Consider the following 16,585-nt stretch of genomic DNA (forward strand, 5'->3'; position numbering starts at 1 on the left):
TTATATATTTATAACAATGGTTATTGCTCAAAGCATACAAATTAACTCAAAACCAGGTAACTAGGTGGGTGTCACAGCACCCACCACCACTAGGGAGGCCGTGGCAGAAGGAAGGATGGTAGGTTCAAGGACAGCCTGGGCTACATAGGAAGCCCTGTCTCAAAAATCAGAACCAAAATCACGCAGATTGCTAACTGAAGATTGGGATTTTAAGGACGGTGGAGCAGGTAAGGTGGAGAATACAGTGTAAGCATATATATGAGTAAGAAGATGTACAAAAGCAATGGTCACTTAAATCAAAGCTGCTTGTCCTCACGGTAACACAGATGTCTCATAGCTGAGAACTAGGCGAGGCATGCACATTTTACAGTAAACATTAGACTTTATTAAAGTAATCAGAAACAAGTTGATTTCTTACTATAAAAATAATTGCTTTTACTGACAGTAAACCAGAGCTTCCTGAGACGATGCATCAGCTGTGACAGGGGCGTGGAGGTGACAGCTTTCAACCTTGGGCTTCATCTCAATGATGAAGACACTCCTCCCCCTGCTTATTTTGACCACAGAAGACTCATTTTAGCAACACGTACACATGCAGGTACATACATGGTATCAATGAGCATAGCTTACATCTTTTCATGTTTATTAAAGGTTTTGAAAAGTTCATACAGCGTCATGAGATTCTATCTGCTGTACACTAACCACCTGTCCCATGTAGGAACACATGCTGCAGTAGAGTCAACATGTTAATATGTACAAAAGCAGAATTCTTACTAAAAAGACCTAGACAAAGAGAGTAAGCTTGGAATAAACCTGAAGAAATGTAGTATGGGAAAGATTTCAGCAATGCCTCCTGAAGGACCCAGGATGCTCCCATGCCAGAGCTGGGAGACATGTGATTACAGACGTGCCGCAGAGCCCGAGTGACAGTGGCTTATAAACACAAGAAAACACAACACACTCTTCAGGAGTGCCACAAGGAGAGGTCCCAGAACCCTTTGCTGAAGGACAGAAAGGCTTTGATGAGACCAGAATCACACACAGACATGGTCCTTCATGTGACCCATTAAAGGTTCTCTTATGTGGAAGCTGAATATGACAACCCTGCTTGCAGTCCCAAGGGTCCCAGCAGTCCTTTCCTGCTACCGCACTTGGCTGCTTGTGGCACTTGGATGCAAGCGCTTAACTGGCGCTAATCGGGAGAGGCCCAGACGCAGGCTCTGACTCGGGGACTTGGCAGGTGTTCCTGCCAATGCATTGCTGCTAGAGTTCCTGCTCCCAGAGGCAGCTGCAGGAGAAACCAAAGGCAAGCAAAGGGTTAGGTCCGGCTCTACAGAGCCCATCATGAGCTGCAACAGATCAGAAGAAAGACCCACACTGACAATCAGGAAAAGCACAGGCAGGCAAAGCATCCTAATCTGAAAACCCCAACTCCGACACCTTCAAAGTCTTCAACTTTTCTGGCTGTGGAGCAAAACACACATATAAAGACAAAGACAAACTTGCCAAGGCATTTGTGTTACATGTTTCAGTGCTCAGGCCTGGGTGCTCTCTTAAACTGAGGAGGCCACGAGGTCTTAGGGTCAAACCTTGTTGCCAAAAAATCCAAGCAAACAAAATTGTTAATACTCTTGACTCTATGATAATCATGGCTGTGACCATAGATTTTTGAAGTAAGGATGTCTCCATTTACTGCAGTTTTATTTCTAGCAATGAGAACAAATGCCTGATAAAGAAACGGCAAGATAATAAACTGAAACACTAAAATACTAACTTGGAAGAATTTGAAATAATATGGGATCTGCTCACACATAATTCCTGTGATATCTTCCTAAGTTGGTGACCTTGATAGCACATTACCATACCTGGGGGGACCCACTTGGGCCTCTTGCTTTCAGCTGAAGGGCTGCACATTATTGCTGGTTTCCTAGTGGCCTCAGAAGGAAGACCAACTGCCTGGGGTAAAGATGGAGATCCTGACTTGATGGCAGCTGGAGCTGGGTCTACTGAAGTCACTTATTTGAAACACATAAAAACAACTGTCATGCAGGAAGATAATGTTCAAGTCTAAAATGATAAGAGCAGAGAGGTGAAGCAATTTGCCTGTAGTCTGACAGCTACTGTTGGAACTCAGATTAGAAACTACGTTTGACGTCTAAGGTCATACTTGTAGGCACTTTACAAATAATGCCTCTTCTGTGTATGTCAGGGAGAGTCCTATAGAGGACCCCAGGGTTATAGAGAACACACGATGTGGGCATCCTGTTCTCTAGAATTCCCTGCCCTGCACTTCTCTTCAGTGGGAGGAGAGCAAAGTGAAGAGCTGTGTCTACTGCACTGTGCTGAGACTCCAGGAATGCACGGTAGGAAGGACCTTGGAATCTCCAGCATGCTTAGGAGGTGTAGAGGGAGATCACAGGCTGAGCCAAATCCTGGCTGAGGGGAAAGGTGAGTGGAGGTGTTCTTGGTACAGAGAGTAGAGCATGCACAAGCTCCCGACCTGTTTAATCTGGATGGAGCGGGGATGTGAAGGTGGGAAAGGAGAGGACGATCAGGGCACTGCCATGTTCTCAAAGGCCATGGAAACGAGCCTGGCTGTTCACAGATCTATTTTCTCAGAAGTGACATGCACGTTAAAACCTTCTTTCTGGGTTATGGTGATAAGACACCTGCTAGAAGGCTGAGGCAGGAGGATTAACAAAGGCCAAAAATGGTTATGAATAAATAAAACAAATTTTGTTAATAAATTTGCATTTTTTTGTAATCTATTATCCAATACAGGTGCAAAAACAGTCTAACTTTTGAACACAAGAAACAGGTGTTCCATGTCCAAGTTGTCACAAATTGTCACTGTAAAACTGACACTAAGTATGCTTACAACTGGGCCCTCAAAACAGAGATTAGGTCATGAAGGAAAGCAAGGACTTAAGCTCACCCAGGCCTCACCGTCTGAACATCCAGACAACATGGTCCAGCCTCTCAATGGGACAACCTGGGACTAAGCTCTGGGCCCTCAGTGATGGGTACAAATTCTAGCATATCTTGAGATGATGTGAAGGTAGGAGTTCTGATGATAAGACACAGGCGCAGGGTGTTTAAAAGGAGGGCTACATGCTAATGGAGGTGGAGGGGCCATACTCAGTCTTCCTATGGCTACCACGGCTCAGTGTTCTTAGCTTTTCTCCCGAGCCACAATTCCTTTTAATTAGAGATGTGCATTCGCACAATGTTAGAGGGCACAGGCAAAGATCTGGAAACCCAACCAACCCAGCCCCTATAGAACAATGGGTTTGGGAGCAGGCTCACCTGATGCCTCACATTTGGGTTTTGATTTCCTTTCCTTCTTTTCCCCTGCAGGTTTCTTCTGCACTGTTTTCTTCTTTGATTCTTTACTTCTTCTCACACCAAAGTCTTCATCACTTTCTTTACTCTCATCAAAATCAGGATCACTTTCTGAACCTTCACCTAAAACAGAAAATTACACATTGTGTCTTGGTTCTAAAACGTGAAACTTCTGTTATGCCATCTGCCACGGTCCCCACTGTCACTCAGTGCACTAAGGATGCTCTTGCCTCCATGAAAGCAGTTTCTGGCCTCAAATGTCAGCCTCTCCTGACCTAACACCTCCCCGTCATCCCCAGCAGCCTTCTATAACCGTCACACTTCCTCCTCCTCAGTGGGGTTTACTTTCTTGTCCTAGAGCTCAAACCCCAGAATCCACACTTGCTGGACAAGTTCCGCTGAGCTACCTGAGGCCCTTCAGTTTGTACACCCATCACTCTAAAAACATTACATATGTGTTTACTATCTGTGACCCACTCTCATTAGAATCTGAGCTGCTTTCTCATTACTATCTCCCTAGCGCCTAGACTATAATATACATCATAAGCATCAAATATTTCAGTGAGTGAACAGACCTGTTATTTGCTGACAGCATGGTAAAATCTAAAACACCGTATCTGATTGGTATTAATGTACAGACTTATTCTTTTAAATTTTTAACACATTACAATTTTGTCAAGGTCACCATATTTTCCCTTTGCCCTCATTTCTATTAAGTCTGAAAACAACTGATAATAAAATAGTTTCATATTACTTTCAACTCAAAATACTTCATATGTTTCTACTAGTTATATAAAAAGCTGAAGCCTGTTGGAACAGGTCAAGAGTTGTTCCATGGCTAGTGGAACCCAGCCTGGCTCTCCAGTCTTAACTTCCTTAAGTTCTCGCACGTGCTAGTCTGTTTCAGTGCACACACCTTTCCCTCAGTCAGAAATGTGACTTGCTTCTTTTTGTTTTCTAATGCTGTTTGTCCAGATATGGCTTAAAGGTTACCCCTAGACAGCTTCTCTCTATGTGGCCAAGTTCAATTTAACTGTTCTATGAGTTCTTCAAAGGCTCAGTACAGTGCCTTGTATGCATCCTGGTCTCCAAGAAGTCTTACTGAATTCCCGTAGAATTAACTTGAAGCGGGCTACAACTCACCAGTGGCGCTCTCCGACTCCGTGTCGTTAGCACTGCTGCCATCGCTGCCTTCAGAAGGTGCTCTCCTCCGCGGAGCCTTGGCTTGAGATGGTGACTTCCTCTCCCCTTCAACACTCGAGGCGTCCCCCTCCTCTGTGATCTTGTCCAAATCTTCTGGAGACACGAACACCACTGAGAACTCCAGGCAGACTCTAGGACCTCTGCTGCCCTCCTTTGCGCCTAGTAACACACTACCAGGCCATGCTGGGACAGAGTCCATTAGTCTCCCAGGAACAGACTCTGGTTTTAAGGGTAAGTCTGAGACCCCAGTGAGTCATTGCCAAAGAATTTCCCAGATGTTCCTGGGAAGATGCAGCCCTCTCTTAAGTGGGCACCTACTGTGGGATGAAGGGCTTGAGTAGTCATGACTGCCTAGTGTGGAAGACAGCAGGTCCTCAGTCAGAGAACAAAACGAAAGCTTAAAGAAACAAAGGCCAGGAGATGAGAGAGAGCCTTATCATAGGAAGACTGTTAACAAGGAAGGCTGTTCTAGCTATGAGTATAAAAACTTAAGTGAGAAAAATAGCAGTGTGAATGAAAACTGTTATTAATATCAAAACTTACCTACATCATCACTGGCTACACTGCAGTTAGAGACATGAGGAGGTTTACCCGTATTTTCTGTTTTCTCTTTGCCTTGTTTGTCAGTGCCTAACACAGGAAGGAAAGGACTTCAGATGCATCCTAAGCAGCCATTGTCTAAAAGCAGGAAGGTGATCATTGAAGCACTAACACGTATTAACACAGACTGGAACAAACCGTCTCACACTCATTCCAGCCCAGTGGTTTCACCTGGAGGAGCCAGCACATATTCTGAGTGTGAGCTCTAAAATGACTCAGGTTCACAGTCAGACTCCAGACGTACACTTGCTCATCTTCTCTAGATTTAATTCCCTGATCTATAATTTAAAGATAATAAGTAAATACTATCACTCTGTGTGGACAAATCCACAGTTATACTAAAGCTCTGTGGTGGCTTGACTGTCCCTGTAAGCCCACATATTTGAGCACTTTTGGGATGTGGAGCCCTGCTGAAGGCAGTAAGTCACTAGCCTAGTTTAGGCTCAGTCCCTTCTAGTCTGCTCTTTTTCCTCCCTGAATGAGAACAGAAATGTGATCAGCCAGCTGTCTGCTCTCACACCTACTGCCATGGTCCCCTGCCTTTATAGACTCACAGGAACTCTCTGGAACCACAAGACAAAACAAACTATCTTCTTTAATTACTGCAGCTGATACAAATGCTTTCCAATCGTTACATCCCAAAAATGATAAACTGCTGGAATATGTGTATGGTAGGTGTGCGGCCTTGGATTTCACTCACTGTAAAACAAGACGCAACCAATTTTGAGCACTTAGGAGACTTTTAAATAACGCTCCTGACAACGCTAAGTTCCTATGTTATGAAGAGCATTACCCAGCGAGAAGCACCATTTGCAAGAGAGACTCCTGCTATCCTCTGTGATGAATTCTGTTTTTATTTTAGATACAATGTATGACAGCACTCATGAAATTTCTGATTTTCTGGTTAATAGCCTTCCTAATCAAAATGGTTTATTTTTAAAGAGGTTAAACTAACTTAAAAATTAAAAGCCTCATTCATACCATCACATGTACAAGGTTACAGTTAAAAAAAAAAAGAAAAAAAAAATCACAGAGAAACCTAGAAGTCACAGTCACACTGAAGTCTGAGCTTCTATGAAGGCTGGTCCCTCTAATCCTTTTTGTTGTTTGCTTTACAAGACAGGGTCTTACTGTGTAGCCCTAGATGTCCTGGAACTCAAATCTGTAGACTAGGCTGGCCTCCAATTCAGAGATCCACCTGTGTCTGCCTCCCAAGTGCTGGGGATTAAAGGCGTGAGACACCAGGCCCCAGCTAGTACCTCCAGTCTTAATAGATTTCACACATTATTGTTAGGACATGTTCAAGAACCAGGATTTAATGGGTAAGGAAGTGAATTGTCAGGATTGTACAGATCATTTCAGCAAGACTGGACTCTTCACCTTTAATCCCAGCGCTTGGGAGGCAGAGGCAGGCAGATTTCTGAGTTCAAGGCCAGCCTGGTCTACAGAGTGAGTTCTAGGACAGCCAGGGCTACACAGAAAAATCCTGTCTCGAAAAACCAAAAACCAACCAACCAACCAAGCCAAAAAAACCTGGACTCTTACACAGAGCAGCATTATACTGTCCAGCAGTCCGCTGCTCAGGGTAAATCCTAGGCTCCTTTATGTATGAAGCACAGACGTGCTACGTGTGGACACTGATACAGCTGCATAAAGAACTGAATCCACGGATGCCCACTGCAAGTGCTCTTCTTATAGATTAAGTTGTATTCTTTCCTCTGTGAAGGCCTATCTTAAACATTATTACAAAACAGTAAGACACTTTTAAAGATGAATACACAGGAAATAGACTTACTTTTCTCTTTGGACTTCTTTACTTGGTTGGTGAGTGTTGGAAGTTCCTTCACAGATAAAGCCAGGGCAACTTCTAGACCTCTTTGGAAGACCTTGTCATCTAAAGCCACCCTAAAATAAATGTGTGAATAACAATGGGGTGTTGATTACAATTAGTGCAGCAATACCATTAACACTAAAGAGCAAACTTTCAGATTTTCCTGCATTAGTACTTAAGAGCAGCTTCCTTCCCGAAATGTTCCTAAAGCATGCATCTTTAAGTGGCTGAGATTCCTAAAGTGCAGGGAGGTGGCGTCCTCACTGCTGCCGGCTACTACCCTAGTAACTGTCCTTTTCCTTTAGACTCAGATCAAACATCACTCCCACCTAGAGATCTCTCAGTCTTATCCACTGCTGGGGCACATATAACTCTTACAAGAAATGTATTTTTAGCTCCGTACCTCTGAATTTAGATTTTCACAAAGATTTTACTACGTACTGTGTAAAGATACCATCCTGGTTGGAATATTAAAAGTATCCTCGAGCCGGGCGTGGTGGTGCACGCCTTTAATCCCTGCACTCGGGAGGCAGAGGCAGGTGGATTTCTGAGTCTGAGGTCAGCCTGGTCTACAAAGTGAGTTCCAGGACAGCCAGGGCTACACAGAGAAACCCTGTCTCGAAAAACAAACAAACAAAAAACAAAAAAGTATCCTCAAGGAGTCTTCAAGGTGAACCGGGTAAGGAGGGAGGTGGGGAAAGCCATACCAGCAATGAGCCCATAAAAAGCAGACTGTAATGCTTGCCTGCTCAAGTGGACCAATAGTTGTAATTATTATAACAGGAAAACCGCAAAGACAGATGAGGAAAAATTACACAAGGGAAGAAAACTGAAATGTACCTTTAAGAACTTATTTTTAAAGTAAGTTTTACTGGTGGGGATAAATATGGTCTCAATAATTCTATACATGTATAAAACTGTCAAAAAGTCTTATTGAGGTAGACTTCATGTATTATAAAATAATTCCCAACTTCCTCTTCTCCTTGAGATAGGGCATCAAGTACCTAAGATGTCCTCAAAACTCACTATGCATGCAGCAAAGCTTATGCTATACAGAGAAACTGCCAACTTCTGGTGTTCTAGAATTCTTGAACACAAGGCAAACACTCCACCATTAAAGCTATGTCCATAGCCCCACAAATTCCATTCTTTAGATTTCAGCAGCTTTCAGTATCTCCAGACTATCTTAATATCACCACTATCTATTGTTTTTGTTTTTATTTTGTTTTTGTTTTTGTTTTTTTGAGACAGGGTTTCTCTGTGTAGCCCTGGCTGTCCTGGAACTCACTCTGTAGACCAGGGTGGCCTCGAACTCAGAAATCCGCCTGCCTCTGCTTCCTAAGTGCTGGGATTAAAGGCATGTGCCACCATGCCCAGCACCACTATCTAGTTTTAGAACACTTCCTAAGCCATATCCATCAGCAGTCACTCCTGATTACCCTGTGTTTGCAGGGCTTATAGCAACTTGACACATGCTAGAGTCACTGTTGGAAGAGGGAGCCTCAATTGAGAAAATGCTCCCAACAGATTGACCTGTGAGTAAGCCTCCGATGCATCTTCATGATTGAAGTGGGAGGGCCAGCTCACTGTGTGTGGTGTCATTCATGGGGTGGTGACTCTGGGTACTATAAGAAAGCAGGCTGAGAGAGTGTGCAAGATGGCAGCGCCTGTGGAGCTATTCTGCTGGTCATGGGGCTGGGGACTGCGGGCGGTGGCCCAGGATAGTCTGGTCATGCTGAGCAGATTTACAGGTGCTCCACTGAAGTTACACAAGATCAGCAATCCTTGGCAGAGCCCTTCAGGAACTCTGCCTGCTCTTCGAACCAGTAATGGGGAAGTCATCACAGAGCCATACAAGATCATCACCCATCTTCGTGAAGAGAGGTCTAATGCCGGCTATGACCTGTCAGCTTGACAGGGAACAGATACCCTAGCCTTCATGTCTCTGCTGGAGGAGAAGCTACCTCCTATGCTAATCCAAGAACTATGTGGAAGTGACCCAAAAGTGGTATGCAGAGGCCATGCCCTTTCCCCTCAACTTCTTCCTGCCTGGCCACATGCAACGCCAGTACATGGAGCACCTGCAGCTGCTGTGTGGTGAGCACAAATCAGAGAGCGAGGAGGAACTAGAAAAAGAGCTGTATCAAGAGGCTCGGGAGTGCCTAACCCTTCTCTCTCAGCATCTGGGCTCTCAGAAGTTCTTCTTTAGAGATGCCCCTGACTCCCTGGATGCCTTTGCTTTTAGCCATTTGGTTCTGCTGCTCAGTGGGAAGCTGCAGGCCCACCTTCGGGGCTGCAAAACCTGTGTCCACTGCATCCACATCCTCAACTTCTACTTTCCCTGGGATGGAGCTGAGGTGCCACCTCCATGCCCGACACCAGCAGGCCTTGAGACCGAGGAGGAGCCACACTGGCGCCGGACTCAGATTCTCTCTGTGCTGACAGCTATGGTGGCCTTTGCTCAGTGGCATTGTTTCTATCCAGCAGACAAGCCCTGCTCAGGCCCTTGTCCCCCAGGCCTCGGGCCTGGCTGAGGAGGATGAAAAGGACTGATGTATTCGTGTTCCCAGGACTGATCTTTCTACTCATGCGTTCCAGATGTCCCTTCATCTCCCCACTGTTGGAGCAGCCAGAAATGGGTTACTGTCCCCAGAATAGAATTGTTTACATTTAAGAAAGAAAGAAAGAAAGAAAGAGAGAGAGAGAGAGAGAGAGAGAGAGAGAGAGAAAGAAAGGAAGGAAGGAAAAGCAAGCAAGCAAGCAGGATAAGCAACTCCTGAAGAGCAAGCCACTAAGCAGCATTCCTCTATAATCTCTGCATCAGCTCCTGCCTTCAGGCTCTGTCTTGACTTCTTTCAGTGACGGACCATGCTGTGTAACTGTAAGCTGAAATTCTTTCCTCCCCATGATGCTTATGGCCATGGTGTTTTGCCACAGCAAGAGAAACCCTACCAAGGACATCATCACCCTTGTCTCAGTCCCAAACAACCAGCAATCCACTTTCTGTTGGCAAGGACCAGTTTACTCTGGACACTTCATACAAATGGAATGTATAGTATGTGACTTTGTGTCTGAAAACAGAATGACTTTCCCTGGCTCACTCACATTACAGCATGCACCTGGAGTTCATTTTTTGTGGGTAACAGTCCATGACAGAGAACACATTTTATTTATCCAACTGTTGGCTGACAGACATCCAGTTGCTCTCCTGTTTTTAATACTACCCAGTGCTATAAACACTGACATGACGTGGCGGTATCTTCAGTTCCCTTGGGCACTATCTTCCTCACAGACAGAACAGCTGTTTAACATTGTGAAGACTGCTAATCTGTTTCCTTGGGTACCTGTGCCATTTCCCAATCCCACCAGCAATGTCTGAAGGTTCCAGTTTTGCCACATTTTCATTAACATGTATTAAAATCACATAGTTGAGAAGTGATTAGCAGGTAACAAGAGTTATCACACCGTGGCTTCCACTTAGGTTTCCCTGACAGCGAACCATGCTTGGCATCTTTTTTATGTGTTTGATGATTATTTTTGTACTGTAATATCCAAAATAAATTCAAGACTACCCAGTATCTTTCCCCTTCAAAAGAACTTTCGAAACTGTACTAGCAGGCCAAGTACAGAGCCAGAAAACAAACAAACAAACAAAAAAAGCTGGCTGACTAAACAAATATAGAAACGTAGCTTTAACAGTCAAAATTACTAAGCTTCCAAAACAAGATTAACCATTCCCCTGCCCCACCTCACTCTAAAAACCTCAAGGACAGACAAACTGAGAGTCACCCTATACAAACCAACCAATGTCTAAAAAGGTTGTTAGCTACACCAATAAGCCAACTACCCTGGTGCCTATATCTGGCCTTTACAAAGGTATACAAAGTGTGTTCTTTCTTTGTTCTGGGTCTCTCCTCTGGCCTGGGTGCTGAGAAGGGGTTCCCCAACATGTTGGATAAGTTAAATCCTCAGGCGTTTTGCAATGATGGCGGTCTCTGTGCTCTTTGTGAGTGAGGGTCTTTTTTTTTTGACAACAGTACTTTTGGAAAAACACTTATTGTGATATTTTGTACACTAAAATTAGACGTCAGTCTCTTACTGTAGAGCGTAAGTGCTCTTTACATACTTTGATGCATGTTACTTAAGCTGTATCTGCAAACACTGTTCCCCACTCACGCGCTGGAGCTGCGCTTGTCTTATAGTTAAAATCCCGTCCATGACACTCAGAACCAGAACCCAGTACACAGCTTGACATGCTATGTCTCTCAGTGCTGACACACTTTTCAGAGGACCCACCCCACCCACATCCTTTCTGGACTACAGTTTTTGGGTCTCTTGGGATTGCCTTCTCCCTCTTGGTACCAAACGACTGTTTACAAATATTTTAAAATGCCCTTAGACTTGCCCAGCCTTTTAACAAAGTAACTTTGTGAGATCAGAAGCAGCAAGAAGAGGTGCAGAGTCAGGAGCATGACTATTTAAACAGATTTTTTTGTTTTGTTCTTATGTATGTGAATTTATTTCCAAAGCCAGAAAGTCAGAAAGCACTTGATGGCACCTCCCCGTGCTCCAGACAGCACTCACCGTCAGCTCAAACCCTCCCTCCCTGAACTGAGATTCTGAAGCCATGTAGTTTTTAAATGAACAAATCTGACGCCACATGTTTTTGGGGTCTTACCTCTCACCTTTTTTTAGGGGGTTCTGTTGGTAAGACCTCTTCTTTTTGGAGATTCTTCAAGTTAGGTTTTGGTTTGTCTTGCTTTAATACCTTTGGCACAGTTTTTGACTTGTTTACAGGTGTGGATGAAGAAATAAAATCATCTATTTTTGTAAAAATTAAAAATAAATTAAAAAGCAAAATTATTCTTCTTGGCAGCTTAATCACAATGTATGCACATTCTGTATATAATCAAGTTTAATTCCTATACCCAAAGACAATTTGTCTCACTGATGATGAACACTGGTCTATTTAAGAACATCAACTTACCAAAACCCAATTAACTGAAAACTACAAAGGTACATTATGACAGTACATAAATGTCAGACCTAACAATTACTAAAAAAACTATAGAACTGTTAGGAAATTTGTAAAATTTTACCTTACTAAGTGGAAGGAATGATCTTTAACTAAACTTCACAGTGTAGCCCAGCATGTTTGCAAAGGCACATTACCAGTGAAAAACCAAGTCTAGGAAAACAGGAAGCACCACCATGGCACTGCTGCTTTTCTCGGGTTTTTCTGTCTTATAATCCTCAGAAGTCCTGTGGCTCTTCTAGGGATATTCAAAAACCACATACACTACCACTTTTAGGACACGTGTACTACTACTGATCATGTACTTTTAAAAGAATGTGTGACTGTTTCTTTCACACATCCAAAATCAGAAATATAACATAACTTTCTGCACATTCCACCCTACCCAGGATCATGAACACAACTGGCAATCTAGAAGTACCTGTCACATACCCTTGACAGCAATAAAGCAACAACCTATCTGCCAAACTAGTTTTTTTTCTCAAGTTGTAGACACAGGGTAAAAGAGACTTCTCTGAACTGAGGAACCGCTAAAGTATTTGACTTAAAGGAAACTTTGGAGGTCTGGGAAGGAAATGTAAGACATCTAGGATGAGCCTGTAGCTCAGTGGTGGAGTATTTACACAGCATGTGTGAGGTCTGCGCCCCAGCGAACACTCTCCCCCCAATACACATACACATGCAGAGGAAAGAGTTCCTACCTCACCGCGTGCGGTATAATCTAATGCAATGTTTCTCAAACATGGATCAAAGTTCTACCAACAAATCAAACATATAACCAGTACAACAAAGCTTAAACCTAAGTTTCCAGGGTTTCATTTTTTCCATATCTAACTCTGAGGAAATAAATTTCTCAGTTTATTAAAGAAAAGTAAAAAGCTCTACTTACCATCAGAGTCATTGCCAGAATCTTCAAACTGTGAATAATTTATTGGTTTTCTATTTCTATGAATAAGACAGAAATTTTTCATTACTGAAAATAGTAATTTTTTTACCTTCACCTTAAAGTTATTAATAATCTTGAAAAAAGGAAAATGTGTTTGGAGTCTCTCTAAAGTACTTCAATCCAAAGCCAAGAACTTGGCATTAACTGAAAAGCCAAACCCATACCTAATACACATAATGGGAAGAGAAATTAATTCAGGAAACCCCCAAAGCAAGAAGAAAACAAATATTAGCAATTAAACTTTGTATTCTGTTCAGTGGTGACTGGGTATTTATAAACTGTGTGCTGTTCTTTGCTTACATTAGAAAGTACCTGTTCAGTTTTTTTTTTTTTTTTTTTTTTTTTTTCGAGGCAGGGTTTCTCTGTATAGCCCTGGCTGTCCTTGAACTCACTTTGTAGACCAGGCTGGCCTCAAACTCAGAAATCCGCCTGCCTCTGCCTCCCAAGTGCTGGGATTAAAGGCGTGCGCCACCATGCCCGGGTCAAGTTTTAACCATATTTCAAAAATTCTATCAGAGCAGAGCTATGACTCACTGGTTAAGAGTATGCACTGTTCTTTCAGAGGACCTGAATCCGGTTCCCAGCACCCATGCCAGGCAGCCCACAATCCCCTGTAACTCCAGCTCCAGGAGGATTAAAAACCTTCAGGCTTCCTCAGACATTGCACATACCCAAACAGACACTGACACCTAAGACCAAAACCAAACAAAAAAACTTTAAAAATCCCTCTACAATACCAAATAATGCTTTCTTAATGGAATGTACACTTTACAATAATAGTCTGTCCCTACATCTTTGTAGGAACTAAGTGGGCAGAAGAAAAGGATGCTCAGTGTACAAAGGTTACTCTCCTTCCTCTGGGAGAGCAACGTAAAGCTGTCCCTCCTTCCCTTCTGTCATCTATTATGTGCCCCCAAGCTTACAAGCCCTTTCTTTCAAGCAAAAATGGGAGTTCTGTGAAAGAGGCTTGTCTACTGTCCAGATCATGGTCCAGACCTGTGTTTCCCTGAGAGAGCAGTTTAAATGGGAAGGTGTTCTTGTTACTCTCCAACTCGCCAGAGTTTAAGAATTTGACAGCTACATAAAATATGAAAGCATCTTAAGAAGTTGTGGGATTGAAAAATTAGTAAACAAAGCCAAAAGCCTACTAAAAAGACAAGTATATCTCAGGTTGAGTTGTAACAGACATGGACTCTTATCGATTCATTAAACACAAATTACATATTGTATTTTAGAGGCTCACTAGGGTGAGATACGCAGGAAACCATTACTTTTAAAAAGAACTTTAAAAACTTGGGTATGTGCACACAAGTACAGTATCTGCAAAGGCTAGGGGAGGAAACTGGGGGCCCCCTGGAGCTGGAAGGAGCTGCAAGAGCTATAAACTGTCTGACGTGGTTAGGAATGGAACTTGAGTCTTCTGGAAGAACACCAGGCACTCTTTTAACTATTGAGCCAGCCCACAAGGGCTTCTGTTTTTAACAAATATTTGAGTATGCGGCAATAGAAACTGCAAGGACTACAACCACCACAGCCTCAGTTTGTGCCAATCCCCATTCAGTGTAAATGACAGAAGAGTGAAGACAACAACTGGTTTGGCTTTACTGTAACACAAGTAATGAGCTAGTGAGATGCAGTGGCCAAAGTCACCCGCTGTGCAACCCTGACAACCTCCTGTGACTCCTAGGATCCATGAAAGGTGGAAAGAAGAGAAAGGACCCCACAGTTATCTGCTGAATCAAGACAATGTATGTCTACCACCATTCTCACCCCTTTTATTCACACAATAATTTACAAAACAACCCCCCCCCACCACACAAAATAACAACAAAAACCAGACCACAGTCATGATCTCATGGGGCTTCTGAGGATTCAGGGGACTGTGGATAACACTGTGACTACTACTATCCCAAATAACAGCAGTATGTCTTCAATATCTGCATGCCTGTCCCCTTCCAATTTCACCATGGAAGCAAGAGAAATCTAGTCCTGTCTTCTAAACCTCATTATCTCAAAGGGGCCCATCTCAGTCAATACAGAGACGTAGCTCAGTCCATAGAGACAGTCAACCTTGATTCTTTGTTTTCTCTCCTCTATAACCACTTGTCAGAAGTACCTAAACTTGAGCTGGAGAGATGGCTCAGTGGTTAAGAGCACTGACCACTCTTCTAAAGGTCCTGAGTTCAATTCCCAGCAACCACATGGTGGCTCACAACCATCTGATGCCCCCTTCTGGTGTATCTGGGAACAGCTACAGTGTACTCATATAAATAAATCTTAAAACAAAACAAAAAAAACCCTAAACTTACTTGCTCCATCTCCACACCACACACACACACACACACACAGTGCCAAAGTCACACACAACTGATAGCATCTCAATTCCCCCCTCCCCCCTGCTTTCGCTCTGGCCACTCCAGTCCCCCTCAGAGCCAACCAACAGCCGGTGGCCTTTATAAAAGTGAAATGAGAATATCTCAGGCCCTCCACCACTGAAACTACAGATTTCCCATTTGTCTCAAATAAAATTCAAACTCCTAAGACCTACAAGCTGCTTTAGATAGATTTAGATAGATTACAACTGCTTTGTAATCTATCTGACTCAGTCCTCAATCCATCCACATGCTTGTTCATCCCACACCTTCAATCTGCTTCTCAAACATGGTGAACCTTGGGCTTTGGCTCCTATTTCATGTGAATGCCCCTTACATTTTACCTAGGTAACGCGTTCATATGATTTAAAGTAAGGCTTTTCTCCTTCCTCCTATGTTACATTGTGGTGTTTATTTTGTTACTCCCCCTTATCTCTCCCCACCCCTCTTCCAATAGAGTGTAGCCTCCAGCTCTTAGTACAATACAGGCCTAGGAGAATTCACTAAGTTTATTGTTGTTTGGTTTTGCAGGACTGGGGTTTGAAGCTGGGGGCCTCTCATCTGCTAGGCAATCACTGGACCACTGGGCCATAGTCTCAGCTATATTCAGTCATTCTACTAAATGGATGGCCAGCCTGGCATCCCGGTTGTGATCACAGAGAGATTCCAACAGTCTAAAGGAAAGCAGATAGGAACTGGGGGTCATGTGACAGGGCACCACGGCTTGAGCTGGAAGTTAAATGGGCCTCTCTGCCTAGGGATTTGAGGGAATAGGCACACCTGCTTTTTCTGTATCGCTCAACGTATGACAGCCACTTAACGCGGTCGCTCGCTGTCGCGTTAAGCGCGACTCAAATGCTAGCCTACCAGGTCCCTCTGGAGTGGGGTGACTCAGGGGCGACAGCTGCAGAAGGAGGCCGAGGGGCGGCAAGCGAGATGCCAGGCGGGCTCCTCTGAGCAGCGGGTGGCTCTCACCGGAGACTGGCGACGAGCACCCACCCAATCGCGCTGCCCTCTGTCGGATCTCGTCCTCTCCCGCAACCATGCATGACAGTGGCCCCCATCGTCCCCGTCCTTCCTCTCTGCCCCGCGGGACGTCACCAACCACTCACCTGATAGGACGCACCATGGTGCCCTGCCTAGAGCAGCAGTGCTCTGGAGCTGGGGAGCAGCTGTGGCGGTTTCAATTCCCGCCGAAAACCAGACGTCGCGCTCCACGCCCCGCTGCGCCAGCCCGCCAATCACCGCTCGCCTGC

General features: G+C 44.1%; 1 protein-coding gene and 1 pseudogene across 5 annotated transcripts; one reads left to right on the plus strand and one right to left on the minus strand.

The window, feature by feature from the left end:
- Window positions 1-362: 362 nt before the first annotated feature.
- Rad51ap1 (RAD51 associated protein 1) lies at window positions 363-16,569 on the minus strand. Of its 5 annotated transcripts, none has more exons than XR_377433.4 (9): window positions 16,442-16,569; window positions 12,901-12,956; window positions 11,662-11,797; window positions 6,941-7,050; window positions 5,089-5,175; window positions 4,486-4,638; window positions 3,307-3,465; window positions 1,866-2,067; window positions 363-1,288 (listed from the first exon to the last, which is right to left on the minus strand). XR_377433.4 is itself a non-coding variant. In NM_001347455.1 (9 exons), the coding sequence occupies exons 1-9, from the start codon at window positions 16,456-16,458 to the stop codon at window positions 1,143-1,145; spliced, it is 1,011 nt and encodes a 336-aa protein (NP_001334384.1). In that variant the 5' UTR covers window positions 16,459-16,535; the 3' UTR covers window positions 363-1,142. The 5 variants fall into 5 exon arrangements, 4 of the variants coding, with proteins under 4 accessions (NP_001334384.1, NP_033039.2, XP_030111099.1 ...); NM_001347455.1 differs by having other exon boundaries at window positions 1,866-2,015; window positions 4,486-4,635; window positions 16,442-16,535; NM_009013.4 differs by having other exon boundaries at window positions 1,866-2,015; window positions 16,442-16,535.
- On the plus strand, window positions 8,620-9,645 carry Gm17808 (predicted gene, 17808; annotated as a pseudogene).
- Window positions 16,570-16,585: the final 16 nt, after the last annotated feature.

Source organism: Mus musculus, chromosome 6 (genome assembly GCF_000001635.26).
Source record: "Mus musculus strain C57BL/6J chromosome 6, GRCm38.p6 C57BL/6J".
NCBI classification, from domain to species: Eukaryota; Metazoa; Chordata; class Mammalia; order Rodentia; family Muridae; genus Mus; species Mus musculus.